Source organism: Ooceraea biroi, chromosome 5 (genome assembly GCF_003672135.1).
Source record: "Ooceraea biroi isolate clonal line C1 chromosome 5, Obir_v5.4, whole genome shotgun sequence".
Lineage (NCBI taxonomy): Eukaryota > Metazoa > Arthropoda > Insecta > Hymenoptera > Formicidae > Ooceraea > Ooceraea biroi.
Window position 1 is genome coordinate 33,907 of NC_039510.1, and position 23,536 is coordinate 57,442.

Consider the following 23,536-nt stretch of genomic DNA (forward strand, 5'->3'; position numbering starts at 1 on the left):
CACCACAAAGGGGGGGGGGAATTTTAAAAGTTTTTTTTTTTTTTTGTTAAATTTTTTTGGTTAAAAGGCTTTTTTTCTATTCTGTACTGAATATCAGAACAATAGTGGATTCTTAAATTTTAATTTTTGTCCCCAGCTCTATTTACACGGTAGCTAAATACTAAACTTTGCGACGCTTGTCACGAGATTCAAATATTGTGTTTTTGTCATTCTGACAGTATATTTTATTACTGTAAACAGTGCAACGTGCAAATAGACAAATACACAGATGCCCTAAATACACGATGTTATTTAACAACGATGCGTACATAACGTATAATACTCCTTCACAATGGTTGTGTACGCAGAACATTAAGCGCAGCAGAGAATCATCGCGAAAAACGGATGAAGTTAGAAATATGAAATTTTTATATATAGTTTATCCTAAAAAAGAAAAAATATATACGCAAGTACATAAAACACCCAACTTGTCAAAACTCAAACTAAATATGAATAATGTAGTATTACATAATTCTTTTTATATGTTTTTGATCAATTATTTTGTATGCTAACACATCGTTCCGATGCAATTTGTAATAAGTTTTATTAAGAATAATCTTTTGATTTTTATATATGTAAATTATTTTTATATATTTTATACTTTTTGTTTCGCTAACAAAATTTCTCTATGTGATTTATAATATTTTTTATTATAACTTTAAAATAAATTATTTACGGCTATGTATGATGAGGGTTACATTGTCTTAAATAGTGATACTAAATCTCAACTGAATTATTATAATCAGGTCGCTTCAAACATTGATTTGGTTTTTGCCAACAATGATTTAGCAGGTTTACTGGATTACAATCAGCTTTCAGACACGTGGGATTGGATCATTATCCTATAGAAATTTTATTTGATATAGAGGTGGAACCTTACAGAAAATTAACCAATAGAGTTACAAATAGGAATACGGATTGATCTTGTTACTATAACGAAGTGGAAAAGAACATTAAATCATTAAGAGAGGTGCGGAATGATTTAATGTTAGTGCCTTAAACGATAGGTATAACGATAGGCTTTTATAGATTGTATTCGAAAGGCAGCTCGGATTGCAACTGGCAAGGATAACAACAGCGATGTACAAACATCTGGATGTCGTAAAATATCTCGTCATAAAATGAGGCAGCCAGTACGATGGTGGGATGCATAGTGTGCAGCGGTTGTACAAGACAGAAAAGCAAAATTAAAAATATGGAAACGTTCACAGAGAATGGAAGATTTCATTGAGTTTAAAAGAGTCCGAGCAATCGCCCGAAGAACCATTAAAAGTAAGAAGAAGGAAGATTTCGATCGATTTTGTAATAGCATCAATAGGTACACTGATATGTCATACGTTTGGAATACAATGAGGGTATTCAAAAGGGTTCAAGCAAAAATTAATTGGAACAAATGGCAGCACAAGGATAGAATTATGGAAATAAGAAAAAACAATAGAAACGTTAGCTCCGCCGTGGGTTGCTGAAGACAAGAAGCGATGTTACTATCAAGGTTGTCGTCATTACGAAGATATGGATAACTTGTTTGGTATGGAAGAATTGGATAGGGCACTTCAAATGATACGAAGGGATTCGGCTCCTGGTCTGGATGGCGTGGATTATACCATGCTGAAAAAGCTTCTGCCATCAGGAAAAAACATTATGTTAGATATCCCACACAGCACAAATGACTGTTTGCCGGCTGATAGTCGACATTTTCAGTCAACTTTTTAAGTCGACATTTAGTCAACTATTTGTTGGATGGTTTATTGTCGACTTTAATTATAGACTGAAAGTCGACCTAACGTCGACTATTTTCGAAAGTCGACTTCTAATTGCCATAAAGTCAACTTATAAGTCCACTTTTGGCTGACTGATAGATGACTATAGTCGAGTCATTTGTTGACTATTAGCTGACTATAAGTTGACATTCAGCCTGACTTCGACTTTTTGAAGTCGACTTTAGACTTCTTTTGCCGACTGATAGTCAACTAACAGTCGACTTGGTGCTGTTTGGATATTTAATAGTGTATGCTCCAGTGGTTTCTTTCCGAACAATTGGAGGAAATACCAAGTTATCTTCATCGATAAAGTAGGAAAGATAAAGTTCGTCCTATTGCCTTGTCTTCTTGTGTAGGAAAGCTCATGGAATGAATGGTCAATGAGAGATTAATTTGGTGGCTGGAGAATTATAATAAACTTGATCCTATGCAGAATGGTTTTCGACGTGGGAGACATGTATGGAAAATCTAGCCAAGGTTGTATCGAATGTAAGAAGTGCCACTCTGGTCGGTGAATATTCTCTTGCAGCTTTTTGAGATGTGTCGTCTGCATACGATAATGTGGTTTTTGATATTTTGGCCGAGAAACTGAAGGCTGAAGAGTGTCCAACAGGCATTTATCATTTCATTGACAGATGGTTAGATAGTCGAACAACAACTTTTGTGATAAATAACTCAGAGACAGAAGTACGATACGTACATAAAGGGTTACCTTAGGGTGCGGTGCTAAGTGCCATTTTATATGCGCTGTATACTAATAAGTTAACGGTTAAAGTTGCTAATTTTGTTCGGGTTGTGCAATTTGCGGACGATATCGTCGTATATGCACAAAATATTACTAGGTTGGAAAACAAAATCAACCTTGAAGTGGCTGTGAGTACAATAGCGAAAAATTTAGAAAAGTTAGGGCTGAATTTAGCTCCTCAAAAACAAATCTAGTAGAGTTTCGCGGTCTGAATTCTGTGACAAGAGATTATATATTAGGGTCAAAAATGCGAAAATTTTCAATAGTCAGGAGGCTCGGTTTCTAGGAATTTGGCTCGACAATAAACTTACTTTTTATAAACATGCTATGGAGATTAGAGGTAGAGTAAACAAGGCCAACAATTTGATGCAGTATCTGAGTAATATTACCAGAGGAGTAGAAGTAAATACGGCTTTACTCTTGTATAAAAGTATAGGTCGTTCGGTGATGGACTATGATTTATTTATTTATAGTCCTCTTTCGGAAAACATTCAACTTCTGTTAGAGATAGGTCAGTTCCTGGGTATCCGGATGGCCCTTGGTTATAGAAAAAGTACACCTACCAATGTATTAATCGCGGAATCTAAACTGACGTTCTTGCGAGATAGGGCTGTAATGCATGCCAAAAAGTTTTGTGCGAAAGTTTATAAGTATGGTGAGAACGCCTTCAGGGATAGCTTAGATAATTTGAAAAATAAAGAAATGATTGCCAGATATAGGAATCCGTTATTTCATAAGAGTGTCTTATGCGAGGCATGGGAATACACATGCCGATTTCGTTCTAGACTAGGCAATAGAGAAACTACTTTTGAGATCTGGAAGATGGATTACAAATGTTTAACCGAGAAAATTGCGGTAGACTGCGAGATCGGTATAAGTGTTAAAAAACGGTATAAAGATAAAGACTGATTTGCATAAGTTTGATTATATGTACGCAATCTTTTGGAAATTTTTCAGAAATATTGCAAATGCTATGTTACATATGATATGTTTCAAACATATTACTAAAGTAGTGCATCTACTATATTTCTTTTTCAATATTACAGAACATATAAATGTGACAACAAACTTTTTCATCTTTCAAAATGATTTCAGAAATATTGCAAATACAATGTTATAAAAAAACATGATACAGGTACATTTCTGAAATTTTCAGATGCAAAGTTACAATTGAATTGCTAATGAAATATTTCTTTATCATTTCCAAACATTACACTATTTCAGCAATATTACGTGCCGAGTGAGTAGAGGAAAAGGTGATATCGCGGCCCCCTACTTGTAAGTTGGCCTCCCCATGATTTTCATATTTCTGATAACGCCATATGCGCCGCATCGTCATATGTGCTTCTCCTATGTACCATGTGACCAGGGAAACAATGGTACATTGAGTGAAGCAGTGGTGGTGCTCGTATCGGGCATTCCTGTCATAACGCGCAGAGCGAAAGTTTATTGTCCCGTCGGAAAAAAATCATTTCTCAGAAGTCTAGAGAATTCCGAGACTTTTATGGTTATATATCTTCGCCAAAAGGTACATGAAATCGATATTTTCGAGTCCGTTCGATTAATGTTCAATAGTTTTAATTATAAATAAAAAATTTCCGAAGCAATGTAAGTTGACATGTTGGCCCCCATGATGGAATGTAATTTGGCCCCGGGGCCATATTGACATCATTTCACCTCGAGAAAAACTTATTTTGAATATTCTTTATTTAACTCATATATTTTAATGTAGGACATTGTGTAATTTAGCATGAACGTTGTACAATACAAAGTACCAATGCGATCAACACAATTTGCTCACAATTCACTTAGGGAAATATGGACTGTTAAACGATTGAAACTGGTGAGGATCCTGATGATGCAGTATGCATGTTTTGCCAGGAACGTTATTCCATGGACCAACACGGCGAAATTTGGATACAATGTCTTATTTGTCGTTCATGGGCACACAGCGAATGCACATCGTGCGAAAAAGCGGAATATGTGTGCAATTTTTGTTCGTAAATGATAAAACTGAGAAGATTATATATTGTTTCATTTATTCTATAATGTTTATGCATTAGTTTTTAAGCACTGTTATGAAAAGAATTCGTTTTTTGTAATTTTTGATGGGGCCATATTACCCTCACTTTTTCCAAACGTCATAAAATGATATGCTTCAGAAATATATGTTCTATATAATGCAATTGTTTTTTCTTTGGTTCCACCTTTTAGCAGACACAAACTGAATAGTCTACCTTCATTTTAAGCAAAAGTTTAGATCAATTAAAGTTACAGTTCAGATTTATGAAGAAAAAAACAAACTGGGGGCCACGATACCACCCTTTCCTCTATTCATGTGAGATATTGATGTGAAAGTTTTGTATTTTGTAGGCTTCTATTCTGTACTGAATATCAGAACAATAGTGATTCTTAAATTTTATTTTGTCCCAGCTCTATTTACACGGTAGCTAAATACTAACTTTGCGACGCTGTCACGAGATTCAAATATTGTGTTTTGTCATTCTGACAGTATATTTTATTACTGTAAACAGTGCAACGTGCAAATAGACAAATACACGATGCCTATACACGATGTTATTACACGATGCGTCAAACGTATAATACATCCTTCACAATGGTTGTGTACGCAGAACATTAAGCGCAGCAGAGAATCATCGCGAAAACGGATGAAGTTAGAAATATGAAATTTTATATATAGTTTATCCCTAAAAAAAAGAAAAAATATATACGCCAAGTACATAAAAACACCCAACTTGTCAAAACTCAAAACTAAATATGAATAATTAGTATTACATAATTTCTTTTTATATGTTTTATGATCAATTATTTTGTATGCTAACACATCGTTCCGATGCAATTTGTAATAAGTTTTATTAAGAATAATCTTTTGATTTTTATATAATGTAAATTATTTTTATATATTTTATACTTTTTTCTGTTTCGCTAACAAAATTTCTCTATGTGATTTATAATATTTTTATTATAACTTTAACAATATAACTTTACTTTAAAATAAATAATTTTTACGAGTTTTATAATTTTATGCAATGAATGTGGTAGCACTCGATGTTATGCAGTGAAATTCGTGGTATTGGTGCAGTCAATCCCTTTCTCACTAACTAATATTTAAATTAAATAATTTATAACACTACAGCAAAGTATTATATTTATAGTACGCCTAGTATAGTACTACCTATAATCTCTGTCTCTTTCTTTCGCTTTCTTTCTCTCGCTCGCTCGCTCGTTAAGAAATTAAAACGTGTATGTGTGAACGCACCTTGAGGGACAAAATCGCTTTGAATGTGTTTGCGAGCATACGTACGTGAGTGGTCTGAATTCCATGAAAACCGGAACGTCGCAATTTTAACATAACAATTGCAATATCTCAGGATTGACTGCACCAATTTTATTCGAATTGATCGCGTTCGAAAGTACTGCAGTGCTGTCAAGCCGCTATTTCTCATGCGGCTATTTATTTTTTTGGCTATTTATGTACTTGGCGTCGCGACGCTACCGCGTCGCTTGATAATCTCTTTATGATGATTTAACATTTGTCTTCTGTTGCGTTTATGTTGGCGACACATTGATCGCGATCCTTTGTCGAGATTCGCATAGAATATTATTCTATCTTCGCAGGTAACACTGTATTTATATTAATTGTCCTTGTTACCTTAAAACACATGGTAAGTTCGTATCGTGTATGTTTTGTCAGTTCTCCAACGTATCTCATTGTCTACAGGTACCTTTCCGTATGCAGACATTATCATCTCGAGGTAAATATTATTAAACGTCACTTATTTTACAGATACACAAGTATACAGGTAGCTTTTCTCTTATATGTCTCATGCTTTGATATGATTTCTTTCACATGCATTTATCTATGATAAGCTTGACGGATATTAATCTGTTACGTTCTCATTGAATAGTTATTCAAGTCTATTTTTAGAGATCCAAGCAAACGAATATTAAGTTTAAAAAGTTTTATATCATACTATTACAGTTTTACTATTACACTTTTCATTATTCCAACTACGATTGGAAAACAATCCATACCATTTGATATGAACAACTGATATTCCACGTTTTGCCTATGAATAAAACAAAGACTTATAATTTGACAATGTAACTTGTAGACAATTGGAAGATGACAAAAGATTTCCTGTCTAATCAGCTACACAATTATGCAGTCGACACTACATACCTACTGACAAAATCTAACAATTTGACTTCAAGAGTCGTATTATCTTACATGTTCCGCAAACGATTTTAAATAACTATTATCGTCTTTTGTTACAACAATTTTATTTTCCTTTCATCATGGAGCGATACATATGCAATTGCAATATTTTTTACAACTAGACAACTATGTCTAGTTGTAAAAAATATACTGATTAAGGAAGTGTTTGAGACATGGGAAGCGCTCGTATGTGATCATTTAAGAGTGGAACATATCAAGTGGAACGTACCCTAAGTTATTATAACATTTTTCGTATCCTACTACTGTCAAATCCTCCAGTGTTTGAAACATGGCAAGCGCTCATATGTGATCATTTGAGAGTGGAACATATCACGCCATGTTCCCGTAATCTAGTAACTAGAAGATAATGTATCAAAGCTGCAGAATTTGTTCTGGTCAATGATAAGCATTTATGTGAAGAAATTACAGCAAGTATATTCGCAGGTACCAAGTACGCTTATCCAATGCGACATTGTATATAATATGATACTCTCATACATTAACTGAACGTTGAGGAGAAAACAGCAATAAAAAATCATAAGAAAAATGTTATAATAACTTATGAAACAAAATTAAAAGAGTAAAAAAGAGTACTGGATCGATTTTCCGGATGGTTACTTATAAGGTGATAACGCAAATGTCTCTTGCGAGAACGTCACGCCTGGCCTGGCCATCTATCGGTCGCTTGGTGAATCAGAGGCGGGAATCACACACACTTGTGTTGATTTTTGTCTCTTGTTCCATAATCGAGTACATTGAAACGTATGATGTAAAAATAATTAATACTCGCAAATTAAGTAGAAATTACTATTTTTTCTATATTAATTATATAATTTCGAATCAATTTAATAAGACACATTTTTCGTTTCTGTGAAAACGTGCAAAATATGTTTTTAAAATTTAGGTCTAAAAACGGTTTCTATTTAAACCGTTTCTTAAATGGTACTTTATGTTTCTTAGACATTAGATACGTCTAAGAAACATATATTAGGCTAACATGTGCTGCCTGGGAATATTCATGATGTTGGTTAGCAGTTTGGAAAATAACAAACAACAAATAATGAAACAACAGAAGGAAAAGTCAGGTACAGCTACCTTTGTCAGAACATATTTCATGTGTTTCATGATAAGAATTTTATTAATGTGATTTCATAAATGTACTTAAGTGTATTACACGCATGTTTTATAGAATCAGTTAATATGAAACGCTATGTAATAGATAGTGTTAATAACATTGTTATCAATCAAAAATAAGGTATCGTACAGATGTATAAACTTTCTTTGATTTTGTTTTTCGTAGCGCCTTTCTGAATAGTCCAGTATAATGACCACGCTCGACGACATTAGTCTTAGCGAGAAAATAAAGCGGCAGCTGACAAAAGTGGAACGTTTGGAAACAGAAATCGCTTCGACTATTATCATGGTCAGTTTACACGATCCAAAATATTTTTTAAGCGGGATGATGAGGGATGCCATACAAAGTTGATCGATTTTGAAACAATAAAGTACGACTCGCTGTCAATCGATTTTGGCCGTATTTTCCTCACTAATCTACCTAATGAAGATAATGTATCAAAGCTGCAGAATTTGTTCTGGTCAATGATAAGCATTTATGTGAAGAAATTACAGCAAGTATATTCGCAGGTGCCAAGTACGCTTATCCAATGCGACATTGTATACAACATGATACTCTCATACATTAACTGAACGTTGAGGAGCAACAGCAATAAAAAAATCATTAAACGATTCTGCACATGCTTAATAACATCGACAGTTTGATTGTAAACGTTTTTGACCACGTTTAGTTTACTTTTGTAAATCGAGATTTAATGTTTTAAGTTTAAGAGAACAAGTACAACATTCTTTATTGACTGCATTCTTGCTAAGATGTATCCATGACGTGAAATTTAGTAGTTTTTACAGTCTCGTTTAATAGTTGTGTGTTTCAAAATATAAGTGTCTATAAAATTATGTTCAGATTAAGCGAAGGTAACATTTATGTAGAATGTTTTCTAACACCGAACAAGAAACGTTCGTCCAATGTTTTCAAAAAGTGTTGATTTATTCTGCATTCTGTAAATAAACACATTTAAAAATTTTTTCTGATGTATAGTAAAATTACAACAGAATTTTAAGTAGACCGTACAATTTGTCAGAATTGTTGAAATGTAACAATTGATAAAATCTGAAATTGTAAGAAAAATATAATAAATATGTAATCATCGTGAGTAAACCATTAATTAATTCGTGTTGTTGAGTAATATAGTTATTCATGTTTACGAAGTCGTCACAAGATTCAAATATTGTATTTTATCGCCAGTAATTTTACTAATGTAGCAGAGAATCATTTAGCGCGAAACGGATGAACTTAGAGACATGAAATTTTATATATAGTTCCCTGCCTGCACTATACGTGCAAGAGACATTCTATTTTGGTCGCAAAGTCACAGAAAAATATGATACGTCTTTCGCACGTTGCCACGACGTAACGTACAAAATAATGTAATTATCTGCCTGTTGGAAGACAGAAAACTTTTTGTGGTTTTGTGATTGATACTTCAAAACTAAATTGCAAATAAATTTATGTTATTCTTAATATGAAATTAAATTTGACACGTAATTGTTACGTCGCAAAGACGTAGCGTAGAATAATATATTCAATATATGTAAATGTAAAAGTTAATATTAGTCTCAGTATCATAGAAGTTATATAAATGATCGTCTGGTTTTGAAACGTTAATTGATTTTTACTGTGTTATATATGTAAAATACTTGACAGACAAATAATGCATGATTATACTTAACAGAAATTTAAATGGACATATATTTTACTAACAAGTAACACTACCCAAGTGCCACTCGCCGATTTTCTTGAAACTTTGCACACACGTAGTACATCGAAAAACATTAGACACGTGTCTTTTTATTTGTGCTAACAACGCATTTTAAGGTTAGAAAACGCATTCAAAAATTTAACACTCTATAGCACAATGGTAACTAACGCTACTCCTGAGCGTTATTCTCTTACAGCTTTTACGACATTACTCTATTATGATTTCATTGTCTGAATGCTTGGCATTAATTTTACGAGATTCGGAATGGCAGATTCAAAATCGCGGACCGAAATCGCAGAATTTTCAAAAATTTTATTCAAAGTCAGTTTCAAAGAAGTGTTTTAGACCCGTGATTACGATTTTGGTAACAGTTATATCAATCTAGAGGAATTTGTCAAACTACTATTAACATTGTAAACAGTGACCTTGAAAATTCTGCGATTTCGGTCCGCGATTTTGAATCTGCCATTCCGAATCTCGTAAAATTAATGCCAAACATTCAGACAATGGCTGCGTTCGACAGAAAAAGCTGCTTTGCAACCGTTGTAAAAATCGTGAATCTGATTGGCGTATGCGCTTAATTTTGATTGAATCTAAAAGCATACGCAAATCATATTCACGAATTTTACAACGGTTGCAAAGCAGCTTTTTCTGCCGAACGCAGCCATTGTCTGAATGTTTGGCATTAATTTTACGAGATTCGGAATGGCAGATTCAAAATCGCGGACTGAAATCGCAGAATTTTCAAAATTTTATTCAAAGTCAGTTTCGAAGAAGTGTTTTAGACCCGTGATTACGATTTGGTAACAGTTATATCATATCTAGAGGTGGAGGATGAAAAATGGCAAATTCAATATGGTGCATCCAAAATGGCGGACCCAAATTCCAATTGTTTTAAATTAGTTTCAAAGACCATTTTTGTAGTGGTTTTCGAGTCACTGTTTACAATGTTAATAGTAGTTTGACAATATTTCAAATGACGGAAACAAACAAATCAAGTTAACGTTTTAAGCAATTTAATCTGCTGAAGACAGGTTTATGAAATTTGAAATTTTGTCAAACTACTATTAATATTGTAAACAGTCACCTCGAAAACCACCACAAAAATGGTCTTTGAAACTAATTTAAAACAATTGGAATTTGGGTCCGCCATTTTGGATGCACCATATTGAATTTGCCATTTTTCATCCTCCACCTTTAGATTGATATAACTGTTACCATAATCGTAATCACGGGTCTAAAACACTTCTTCAAAACTGACTTTGAATAAAATTTTTGAAAATTCTGCGATTTCGGTCCGCGATTTTGAATCTGCCATTCCGAATCTCGTAAAATTAATGCCAAACATTCAGACAATGGCTGCGTTCGGCAGAAAAAGCTGCTTTGCAACCGTTGTAAAATTCGTGAATATGATTTGCGTATGCTTTTAGATTCAATCAAAATTAAGCGCATACGCCAATCAGATTCACGATTTTTACAACGGTTGCAAAGCAGCTTTTTCTGTCGAACGCAGCCATTGTCTGAATGTTTGGCATTAATTTTACGAGATTCGGAATGGCAGATTCAAAATCGCGGACCGAAATCGCAGAATTTTCAAGGTCACTGTTTACAATGTTAATAGTAGTTTGACAAATTCCTCTAGATTGATATAACTGTTACCAAAATCGTAATCACGGGTCTAAAACACTTCTTTGAAACTGACTTTGAATAAAATTTTTGAAAATTCTGCGATTTCGGTCCGCGATTTTGAATCTGCCATTCCGAATCTCGTAAAATTAATGCCAAGCATTCAGACAATGAAATCATAATAGAGTAATGTCGTAAAAGCTGTAAGAGAATAACGCTCAGGAGTAGCGTTAGTTACCATTGTGCTATAGAGTGTTTAAATTTTTGAATGCGTTTTCTAACCTTAAAATGCGTTGTTAGCACAAATAAAAAGACACGTGTCTAATGTTTTTCGATGTACTACGTGTGTGCAAAGTTTCAAGAAAATCGGCGAGTGGCACTTGGTAGTGTTACTTGTTAGTAAAATATATGTCCATTTAAATTTCTGTTAAGTATAATCATGCATTATTTGTCTGTCAAGTATTTACATATATAACACAGTAAAAATCAATAACGTTTCAAAACCAGACGATCATTTATATAACTTCTATGATACTGAGACTAATATTAACTTTTACATTTACATATATTGAATATATTATTCTACGCTACGTCTTTGCGACGTAACAATTACGTGTCAAATTTAATTTCATATTAAGAATAACATAAATTTATTTGCAATTTAGTTTTGAAGTATCAATCACAAAACCACAAAAAGTTTCTGTCTTCCAACAGGCAGATAATTACATTATTTTGTACGTTACGTCGTGGCAACGTGCGAAAGACGTATCATATTTTTCTGTGACTTTGCGACCAAAATAGAATGTCTCTTGCACGTATAGTGCAGGCAGGAACTATATATAAAATTTCATGTCTCTAAGTTCATCCGTTTTCGCGCTAAATGATTCTCTGCTACATTAGTAAAATTACTGGCGATAAAATACAATATTTGAATCTTGTGACGACTTCGTAAACATGAATAACTATATTACTCAACAACACGAATTAATTAATGGTTTACTCACGATGATTACATATTTATTATATTTTTCTTACAATTTCAGATTTTATCAATTGTTACATTTCAACAATTCTGACAAATTGTACGGTCTACTTAAAATTCTGTTGTAATTTTACTATACATCAGAAAAAATTTTTAAATGTGTTATTTACAGAATGCAGAATAAATCAACACTTTTTGAAAACATTGGACGAACGTTTCTTGTTCGGTGTTAGAAAACATTCTACATAAATGTTACCTTCGCTTAATCTGAACATAATTTTATAGACACTTATATTTTGAAACACACAACTATTAAACGAGACTGTAAAAACTACTAAATTTCACGTCATGGATACATCTTAGCAAGAATGCAGTCAATAAAGAATGTTTGTACTTGTTCTCTTAAACTTAAAACATTAAATCTCGATTTACAAAAGTAAACTAAACGTGGTCAAAAACGTTACAATCAAAACTGTCGATGTTATTAAGCATGTGCAGAATCGTTTAATGATTTTTTATTGCTGTTGCTCCTCAACGTTCAGTTAATGTATGAGAGTATCATGTTGTATACAATGTCGCATTGGATAAGCGTACTTGGCACCTGCGAATATACTTGCTGTAATTTCTTCACATAAATGCTTATCATTGACCAGAACAAATTCTGCAGCTTTGATACATTATCTTCATTAGGTAGATTAGTGAGGAAAATACGGCCAAAATCGATTGACAGCGAGTCGTACTTTATTGTTTCAAAATCGATCAACTTTGTATGGCATCCCTCATCATCCCGCTTAAAAAATATTTTGGATCGTGTAAACTGACCATGAATAATAGTCGAAGCGATTTCTGTTTCCAAACGTTCCACTTTTGTCAGCTGCCGCTTTATTTTCTCGCTAAGACTAATGTCGTCGAGCGTGGTCATTATACTGGACTATTCAGAAAGGCGCTACGAAAAACAAAATCAAAGAAAGTTTATACATCTGTACGATACCTTATTTTTGATTGATAACAATGTTATTAACACTATCTATTACATAGCGTTTCATATTAACTGATTCTATAAAACATGCGTGTAATACACTTAAGTACATTTATGAAATCACATTAATAACAATTCTTATCATGAAACACATGAAATATGTTCTGACAAAGGTAGCTGTACCTGACTTTTCCTTCTGTTGTTTCATTATTTGTTGTTTGTTATTTTCCAAACTGCTAACCAACATCATGAATATTCCCAGGCAGCACATGTTAGCCTAATATATGTTTCTTAGACGTATCTAATGTCTAAGAAACATAAAGTACCATTTAAGAAACGGTTTAAATAGAAACCGTTTTTAGACCTAAATTTTAAAAACATATTTTGCACGTTTTCACAGAAACGAAAAATGTGTCTTATTAAATTGATTCGAAATTATATAATTAATATAGAAAAAATAGTAATTTCTACTTAATTTGCGAGTATTAATTATTTTTACATCATACGTTTCAATGTACTCGATTATGGAACAAGAGACAAAAATCAACACAAGTGTGTGTGATTCCCGCCTCTGATTCACCAAGCGACCGATAGATGGCCAGGCCAGGCGTGACGTTCTCGCAAGAGACATTTGCGTTATCACCTTATAAGTAACCATCCGGAAAATCGATCCAGTACTCTTTTTTACTCTTTTAATTTTGTTTCATAAGTTATTATAACATTTTTCTTATGATTTTTTATTGCTGTTTTCTCCTCAACGTTCAGTTAATGTATGAGAGTATCATATTATATACAATGTCGCATTGGATAAGCGTACTTGGTACCTGCGAATATACTTGCTGTAATTTCTTCACATAAATGCTTATCATTGACCAGAACAAATTCTGCAGCTTTGATACATTATCTTCTAGTTACTAGATTACGGGAACATGGCGTGATATGTTCCACTCTCAAATGATCACATATGAGCGCTTGCCATGTTTCAAACACTGGAGGATTTGACAGTAGTAGGATACGAAAAATGTTATAATAACTTAGGGTACGTTCCACTTGATATGTTCCACTCTTAAATGATCACATACGAGCGCTTCCCATGTCTCAAACACTTCCTTAATCAGTATATTTTTTACAACTAGACATAGTTGTCTAGTTGTAAAAAATATTGCAATTGCATATGTATCGCTCCATGATGAAAGGAAAATAAAATTGTTGTAACAAAAGACGATAATAGTTATTTAAAATCGTTTGCGGAACATGTAAGATAATACGACTCTTGAAGTCAAATTGTTAGATTTTGTCAGTAGGTATGTAGTGTCGACTGCATAATTGTGTAGCTGATTAGACAGGAAATCTTTTGTCATCTTCCAATTGTCTACAAGTTACATTGTCAAATTATAAGTCTTTGTTTTATTCATAGGCAAAACGTGGAATATCAGTTGTTCATATCAAATGGTATGGATTGTTTTCCAATCGTAGTTGGAATAATGAAAAGTGTAATAGTAAAACTGTAATAGTATGATATAAAACTTTTTAAACTTAATATTCGTTTGCTTGGATCTCTAAAAATAGACTTGAATAACTATTCAATGAGAACGTAACAGATTAATATCCGTCAAGCTTATCATAGATAAATGCATGTGAAAGAAATCATATCAAAGCATGAGACATATAAGAGAAAAGCTACCTGTATACTTGTGTATCTGTAAAATAAGTGACGTTTAATAATATTTACCTCGAGATGATAATGTCTGCATACGGAAAGGTACCTGTAGACAATGAGATACGTTGGAGAACTGACAAAACATACTACACGATACGAACTTACCATGTGTTTTAAGGTAACAAGGACAATTAATATAAATACAGTGTTACCTGCGAAGATAGAATAATATTCTATGCGAATCTCGACAAAGGATCGCGATCAATGTGTCGCCAACATAAACGCAACAGAAGACAAATGTTAAATCATCATAAAGAGATTATCAAGCGACGCGGTAGCGTCGCGACGCCAAGTACATAAATAGCCAAAAAAATAAATAGCCGCATGAGAAATAGCGGCTTGACAGCACTGCAGTACTTTCGAACGCGATCAATTCGAATAAAATTGGTGCAGTCAATCCTGAGATATTGCAATTGTTATGTTAAAATTGCGACGTTCCGGTTTTCATGGAATTCAGACCACTCACGTACGTATGCTCGCACAAACACATTCAAAGCGATTTTGTCCCTCAAGGTGCGTTCACACATACACGTTTTAATTTCTTAACGAGCGAGCGAGCGAGAGAAAGAAAGCGAAAGAAAGAGACAGAGATTATAGGTAGTACTATACTAGGCGTACTATAAATATAATACTTTGCTGTAGTGTTATAAATTATTTAATTTAAATATTAGTTAGTGAGAAAGGGATTGACTGCACCAATACCACGAATTTCACTGCATAACATCGAGTGCTACCACATTCATTGCATAAAATTATAAAACTCGTAAAAATTATTTATTTTAAAGTAAAGTTATATTGTTAAAGTTATAATAAAAAATATTATAAATCACATAGAGAAATTTTGTTAGCGAAACAGAAAAAAGTATAAAATATATAAAAATAATTTACATTATATAAAAATCAAAAGATTATTCTTAATAAAACTTATTACAAATTGCATCGGAACGATGTGTTAGCATACAAAATAATTGATCATAAAACATATAAAAAGAAATTATGTAATACTAATTATTCATATTTAGTTTTGAGTTTTGACAAGTTGGGTGTTTTTATGTACTTGGCGTATATATTTTTTCTTTTTTTTAGGGATAAACTATATATAAAATTTCATATTTCTAACTTCATCCGTTTTCGCGATGATTCTCTGCTGCGCTTAATGTTCTGCGTACACAACCATTGTGAAGGATGTATTATACGTTTGACGCATCGTGTAATAACATCGTGTATAGGCATCGTGTATTTGTCTATTTGCACGTTGCACTGTTTACAGTAATAAAATATACTGTCAGAATGACAAAACACAATATTTGAATCTCGTGACAGCGTCGCAAAGTTAGTATTTAGCTACCGTGTAAATAGAGCTGGGACAAAATAAAATTTAAGAATCACTATTGTTCTGATATTCAGTACAGAATAGAAGCCTACAAAATACAAAACTTTCACATCAATATCTCACATGAATAGAGGAAAGGGTGGTATCGTGGCCCCCCAGTTTGTTTTTTCTTCATAAAATCTGAACTGTAACTTTAATTGATCTAAACTTTTGCTTAAAATGAAGGTAGACTATTCAGTTTGTGTCTGCTAAAAGGTGGAACCAAAGAAAAAACAATTGCATTATATAGAACATATATTTCTGAAGCATATCATTTTATGACGTTTGGAAAAAGTGAGGGTAATATGGCCCCCATCAAAAATTACAAAAAAACGAATTCTTTTCATAACAGTGCTTAAAAACTAATGCATAAACATTATAGAATAAATGAAACAATATATAATCTTCTCAGTTTTATCATTTACGAACAAAAATTGCACACATATTCCGCTTTTTCGCACGATGTGCATTCGCTGTGTGCCCATGAACGACAAATAAGACATTGTATCCAAATTTCGCCGTGTTGGTCCATGGAATAACGTTCCTGGCAAAACATGCATACTGCATCATCAGGATCCTCACCAGTTTCAATCGTTTAACAGTCCATATTTCCCTAAGTGAATTGTGAGCAAATTGTGTTGATCGCATTGGTACTTTGTATTGTACAACGTTCATGCTAAATTACACAATGTCCTACATTAAAATATATGAGTTAAATAAAGAATATTCAAAATAAGTTTTTCTCGAGGTGAAATGATGTCAATATGGCCCCGGGGCCAAATTACATTCCATCATGGGGGGCCAACATGTCAACTTACATTGCTTCGGAAATTTTTTATTTATAATTAAAACTATTGAACATTAATCGAACGGACTCGAAAATATCGATTTCATGTACCTTTTGGCGAAGATATATAACCATAAAAGTCTCGGAATTCTCTAGACTTCTGAGAAATGATTTTTTTCCGACGGGACAATAAACTTTCGCTCTGCGCGTTATGACAGGAATGCCCGATACGAGCACCACCACTGCTTCACTCAATGTACCATTGTTTCCCTGGTCACATGGTACATAGGAGAAGCACATATGACGATGCGGCGCATATGGCGTTATCAGAAATATGAAAATCATGGGGAGGCCAACTTACAAGTAGGGGGCCGCGATATCACCTTTTCCTCTACTCACTCGGCACGTAATATTGCTGAAATAGTGTAATGTTTGGAAATGATAAAGAAATATTTCATTAGCAATTCAATTGTAACTTTGCATCTGAAAATTTCAGAAATGTACCTGTATCATGTTTTTTTATAACATTGTATTTGCAATATTTCTGAAATCATTTTGAAAGATGAAAAAGTTTGTTGTCACATTTATATGTTCTGTAATATTGAAAAAGAAATATAGTAGATGCACTACTTTAGTAATATGTTTGAAACATATCATATGTAACATAGCATTTGCAATATTTCTGAAAAATTTCCAAAAGATTGCGTACATATAATCAAACTTATGCAAATCAGTCTTTATCTTTATACCTCGTTTTTTAACACTTATACCGATCTCGCAGTCTACCGCAATTTTCTCGGTTAAACATTTGTAATCCATCTTCCAGATCTCAAAAGTAGTTTCTCTATTGCCTAGTCTAGAACGAAATCGGCATGTGTATTCCCATGCCTCGCATAAGACACTCTTATGAAATAACGGATTCCTATATCTGGCAATCATTTCTTTATTTTTCAAATTATCTAAGCTATCCCTGAAGGCGTTCTCACCATACTTATAAACTTTCGCACAAAACTTTTTGGCATGCATTACAGCCCTATCTCGCAAGAACGTCAGTTTAGATTCCGCGATTAATACATTGGTAGGTGTACTTTTTCTATAACCAAGGGCCATCCGGATACCCAGGAACTGACCTATCTCTAACAGAAGTTGAATGTTTTCCGAAAGAGGACTATAAATAAATAAATCATAGTCCATCACCGAACGACCTATACTTTTATACAAGAGTAAAGCCGTATTTACTTCTACTCCTCTGGTAATATTACTCAGATACTGCATCAAATTGTTGGCCTTGTTTACTCTACCTCTAATCTCCATAGCATGTTTATAAAAAGTAAGTTTATTGTCGAGCCAAATTCCTAGAAACCGAGCCTCCTGACTATTGAAAATTTTCGCATTTTTGACCCTAATATATAATCTCTTGTCACAGAATTCAGACCGCGAAACTCTACTAGATTTGTTTTTGAGGAGCTAAATTCAGCCCTAACTTTTCTAAATTTTTCGCTATTGTACTCACAGCCACTTCAAGGTTGATTTTGTTTTCCAACCTAGTAATATTTTGTGCATATACGACGATATCGTCCGCAAATTGCACAACCCGAACAAAATTAGCAACTTTAACCGTTAACTTATTAGTATACAGCGCATATAAAATGGCACTTAGCACCGCACCCTAAGGTAACCCTTTATGTACGTATCGTACTTCTGTCTCTGAGTTATTTATCACAAAAGTTGTTGTTCGACTATCTAACCATCTGTCAATGAAATGATAAATGCCTGTTGGACACTCTTCAGCCTTCAGTTTCTCGGCCAAAATATCAAAAACCACATTATCGTATGCAGACGACACATCTCAAAAAGCTGCAAGAGAATATTCACCGACCAGAGTGGCACTTCTTACATTCGATACAACCTTGGCTAGATTTTCCATACATGTCTCCCACGTCGAAAACCATTCTGCATAGGATCAAGTTTATTATAATTCTCCAGCCACCAAATTAATCTCTCATTGACCATTCATTCCATGAGCTTTCCTACACAAGAAGACAAGGCAATAGGACGAACTTTATCTTTCCCTACTTTATCGATGAAGATAACTTGGTATTTCCTCCAATTGTTCGGAAAGAAACCACTGGAGCATACACTATTAAATATCCCAAACAGCACCAAGTCGACTGTTAGTTGACTATCAGTCGGCAAAAGAAGTCTAAAGTCGACTTCAAAAAGTCGAAGTCAGGCTGAATGTCAACTTATAGTCAGCTAATAGTCAACAAATGACTCGACTATAGTCATCTATCAGTCAGCCAAAAGTGGACTTATAAGTTGACTTTATGGCAATTAGAAGTCGACTTTCGAAAATAGTCGACGTTAGGTCGACTTTCAGTCTATAATTAAAGTCGACAATAAACCATCCAACAAATAGTTGACTAAATGTCGACTTAAAAAGTTGACTGAAAAATGTCGACTATCAGCCGGCAAACAGTCATTTGTGCTGTGTGGGATATCTAACATAATGTTTTTTCCTGATGGCAGAAGCTTTTTCAGCATGGTATAATCCACGCCATCCAGACCAGGAGCCGAATCCCTTCGTATCATTTGAAGTGCCCTATCCAATTCTTCCATACCAAACAAGTTATCCATATCTTCGTAATGACGACAACCTTGATAGTAACATCGCTTCTTGTCTTCAGCAACCCACGGCGGAGCTAACGTTTCTATTGTTTTTCTTATTTCCATAATTCTATCCTTGTGCTGCCATTTGTTCCAATTAATTTTTGCTTGAACCCTTTTGAATACCCTCATTGTATTCCAAACGTATGACATATCAGTGTACCTATTGATGCTATTACAAAATCGATCGAAATCTTCCTTCTTCTTACTTTTAATGGTTCTTCGGGCGATTGCTCGGACTCTTTTAAACTCAATGAAATCTTCCATTCTCTGTGAACGTTTCCATATTTTTAATTTTGCTTTTCTGTCTTGTACAACCGCTGCACACTATGCATCCCACCATCGTACTGGCTGCCTCATTTTATGACGAGATATTTTACGACATCCAGATGTTTGTACATCGCTGTTGTTATCCTTGCCAGTTGCAATCCGAGCTGCCTTTCGAATACAATCTATAAAAGCCTATCGTTATACCTATCGTTTAAGGCACTAACATTAAAATCATTCCGCACCTCTCTTAATGATTTAATGTTCTTTTCCACTTCGTTATAGTAACAAGATCAATCCGTATTCCTATTTGTAACTCTATTGGTTAATTTTCTGTAAGGTTCCACCTCTATATCAAATAAAATTTCTATAGGATAATGATCCAATCCCCACGTGTCTGAAAGCTGATTGTAATCCAGTAAACCTGCTAAATCATTGTTGGCAAAAACCAAATCAATGTTTGAAGCGACCTGATTATAATAATTCAGTTGAGATTTAGTATCACTATTTAAGACAATGTAACCCTCATCATACATAGCCGTAAATAATTTCTCTCCATTCTTATCTGTTTTATCGCAATTCCACGTAGTGTGATGATCGTTGAAATCCCCAAGAATAATTGTATCCTCTTCCGCATCACTAAAATCAAGCAATTCATCCCATGTCAATATTTTTTCGCGTCCGTAAGACTTTCTATACACCGCGATCAAGTTAAACACTCTCGTGGTGTTTACTATCCTGATACCGATAACATCAAAATTATCAGAGTGTATCTTTAAGTCCTTAATTATTTCAAATTCAATATCATGTTTTACCAAAATAGCCACAATACCTATATTGTTTAAATTGTTGGACTTGTACGTTTTATACCCGGGGAAATACATAATACTATCACTACCGACCTTAATTTCAGTTATAACTACTATATCATAAGGGGATATAGTATGCAACAATTCCGCTTTCTTACTCCTAATGCCACTAGTATTCCACAACAAAATGTTCGTCATTACTTAAATATGAAATATGATGTTTTATCAATCGCTTTCTTTCCCCCTGAAGTCACTCCTTATACCAGCCGTCAAATTTTTTATCCGAGTTAATTCTTCCTCGCTTTTACGCATTTTCCTTCTTCTTTCTTCCTCCCTGTAATCTTCATCCCTGTCAAACACTGTTTCCTCCTCTCCACGATAGCCTACAGGCACACTATATTTTAACATAAGTTTCGACAGATCATGCTTGAGAATCACTCCCTGCTTGTATCTTTCAAAGACGAGATAATGTTTTCAATATCCATAACCCAATTATATCCTTCATGAGATTCAACATAATTCTCTCTTCTTTCCGTGTTATAATTTTTATCCGAAGTATTACTAATATCATTTTGTTGTAAAAGTAAGCCAAACCTGTCTTTGGAGATCTCCTCTTCCCGACCGTTAAATCTTTTATTGTAACCTAAAAACTCCTGTCTTCTTTTTTCTACGCTGTCTCTTTCTTTCCTATGTCGTACATTTTCTCTTTCATTTATTGTATTCCTCCGGTCGAATCTGTTATTGTAGTTTACTATCCGAGTTTTACGTACCGAATCAGACTTTTCCTCCTGTATACTCCGCTTATTTCTCTTGGATAGACCTAATACCGGCCAGGCATTAAGATTCGTATATCTATCATATCGCATGCTTGACTCGTCGTGTTTACCACCAAACACTAGCTTTTCAGCATCTATAAAAGAAATGTTATTATGAGCCATAATAACCTTCAATTCCTTGTTCTTCTGGAAAACTGGACAACTTCTATCCGTGGATTTATGTTCTCCTCCGCAATCGATACAATTTAATCGATCGTTACAAACTCCATGAGCTTTATTTCCACAAATTATGCATTTAACGGCCCTCTTGCAGTGAGCCTTAATGCGCCCAAACATAAAACAGTTATAGCACTGAACCACCGGTTCCACGTATGGCCTCACACGCAACATAATATGTAAATTCTCAAAAATAGTGATCTTATCCTTTAGAGTAGTACCTCTAATGGTAACAATAAAGTTATCAGTAAATTGTGATGTGTACTTATTTGTTTGCTTGTCCCAGATCCTCCTCTTCATCCTTTCGATTTTAATAATATCGTCCTTGTCCTTGTCCACTATGCTTTTCCATAGTTCCGGAATATCGTAAGGCCAATCGGCGATTACACCCTTGCAGATAACATTCTCTTATCTATAATTCCAACAAGCCATTTATCATCCAATAAATTTACCTTAACTAAACACTCTTTCGCCTCTTTTACTTTGTTAAATGTGAGAAGTGCTAAATTAAACTTTAACATTTCCACATTGCTAGGAACGACATGATTCTTACTACACCATGACAATATTTTATTCGAAGCCGCATGTTCTGACGATATTTTAAGTTTAATTTTTACGTTACCTTCCTTTTGTTTATCTGCTGAATATCTATATATGCTGAATAGCCCATACAACCTATCTAACGTTTGCGCATCAACGTCCAGAACGTTCCTCAAGGTCCCGTCAATAACAACATAACAGTCTGTTGTTGATCTATCTCTGATCCTATCGCTATTTGTCGCCATGTTATCATTAGCTAACAACTCCGCACCATTATGTCCCCTTATCTCGCTAACTAACGCTTGACTCATCTCTAACATAACATTGCCGTCCAGTTCTGTATCCGCCACTTCCATGTCCTCTTCCCGGGACCCATGTGATTTTTTGTGTTCTTCCTGAGCCCTCGAAATCGTCGTCTTCTTCTGGACCATCTCTTCGCTCCTCAAACTTCCTGAATCTCCGGACTTATCTGTACCCAGCAAACACAAAGTAACAATAATATACATGTTAGTTATAATTTCCCACTCAACAATGTAATTGTTACATAACACGTATGTTATGTTGTATTTATATTAATGAGTGGGAAATTATAACTAACATGTATATTACTGTTACTTTGTGTTTGCTGGGTAACTCCCTTCATCCTCGATGTTCTGTACTTCTGAACATTTCTTCCTGTTCCTCACATCTGACATATCGCTTTGTCCTTTACCTCTTCCTCCGTCAACTCTTCCTACTTTTTTCTCGTACGGGTAAATCTGTCCCCCCGTCCGATCGAGGGAACCGCGGACATTTCTAATCAATCTCTCAAAAAGACAATGAGAAATGCTCTAAATATAGTCCTCTTTGCACCAACTCTCACTCTCTTTTTCTAAATACACCGCCTCTGCACAACCTGTACCGAACAACGCTCTCTAGCTCCGATCCGTCTCGCACAACGGTCCGAACCGGACCAGAAAATTGTGTTTATAAAGTTGAGGTTATGTTGTCCCGATAGGGTCAATCAGTGAACGTGATTATGCTCTGTACACGGAAGCACTTCTATATCACCGATGTCGCCTGGTTTCTTAGAGCAGAGAGAGACCAGTTTATATTATATCAAAATAAATGTGATGAAATTGCCGATAGGGTCAAAATAACCTCAACTTTATAAACACAATTTTCTGACTTCCGATTG

General features: G+C 34.3%; 1 protein-coding gene and 1 long non-coding RNA gene across 5 annotated transcripts; one reads left to right on the plus strand and one right to left on the minus strand.

Annotated features, from left to right (window-relative positions):
• The first annotated feature begins 716 nt into the window (after positions 1–716).
• On the plus strand, positions 717–1,226 carry LOC105286233. Its single transcript, XR_003406534.1, has 2 exons — positions 717–1,009; positions 1,069–1,226. It is a non-coding gene; the product is annotated as an uncharacterized LOC105286233 (long non-coding RNA).
• Positions 1,227–16,431: 15,205 nt separating this feature from the next.
• Positions 16,432–23,536, minus strand: LOC105286243. 4 transcript variants are annotated; one of them, XM_026969673.1, is made up of 2 exons: positions 22,975–23,536; positions 16,432–22,828 (listed from the first exon to the last, which is right to left on the minus strand). In XM_026969673.1, the coding sequence occupies exon 2, from the start codon at positions 22,117–22,119 to the stop codon at positions 21,262–21,264; it is 858 nt and encodes a 285-aa protein (XP_026825474.1). In that variant the 5' UTR covers positions 22,120–22,828; positions 22,975–23,536; the 3' UTR covers positions 16,432–21,261. The 4 variants fall into 3 exon arrangements, with proteins under 4 accessions (XP_026825474.1, XP_026825475.1, XP_026825473.1 ...); XM_026969672.1 differs by having other exon boundaries at positions 22,958–23,536; XM_026969675.1 differs by lacking the exon at positions 22,975–23,536 and having other exon boundaries at positions 16,432–22,231; positions 22,442–22,915.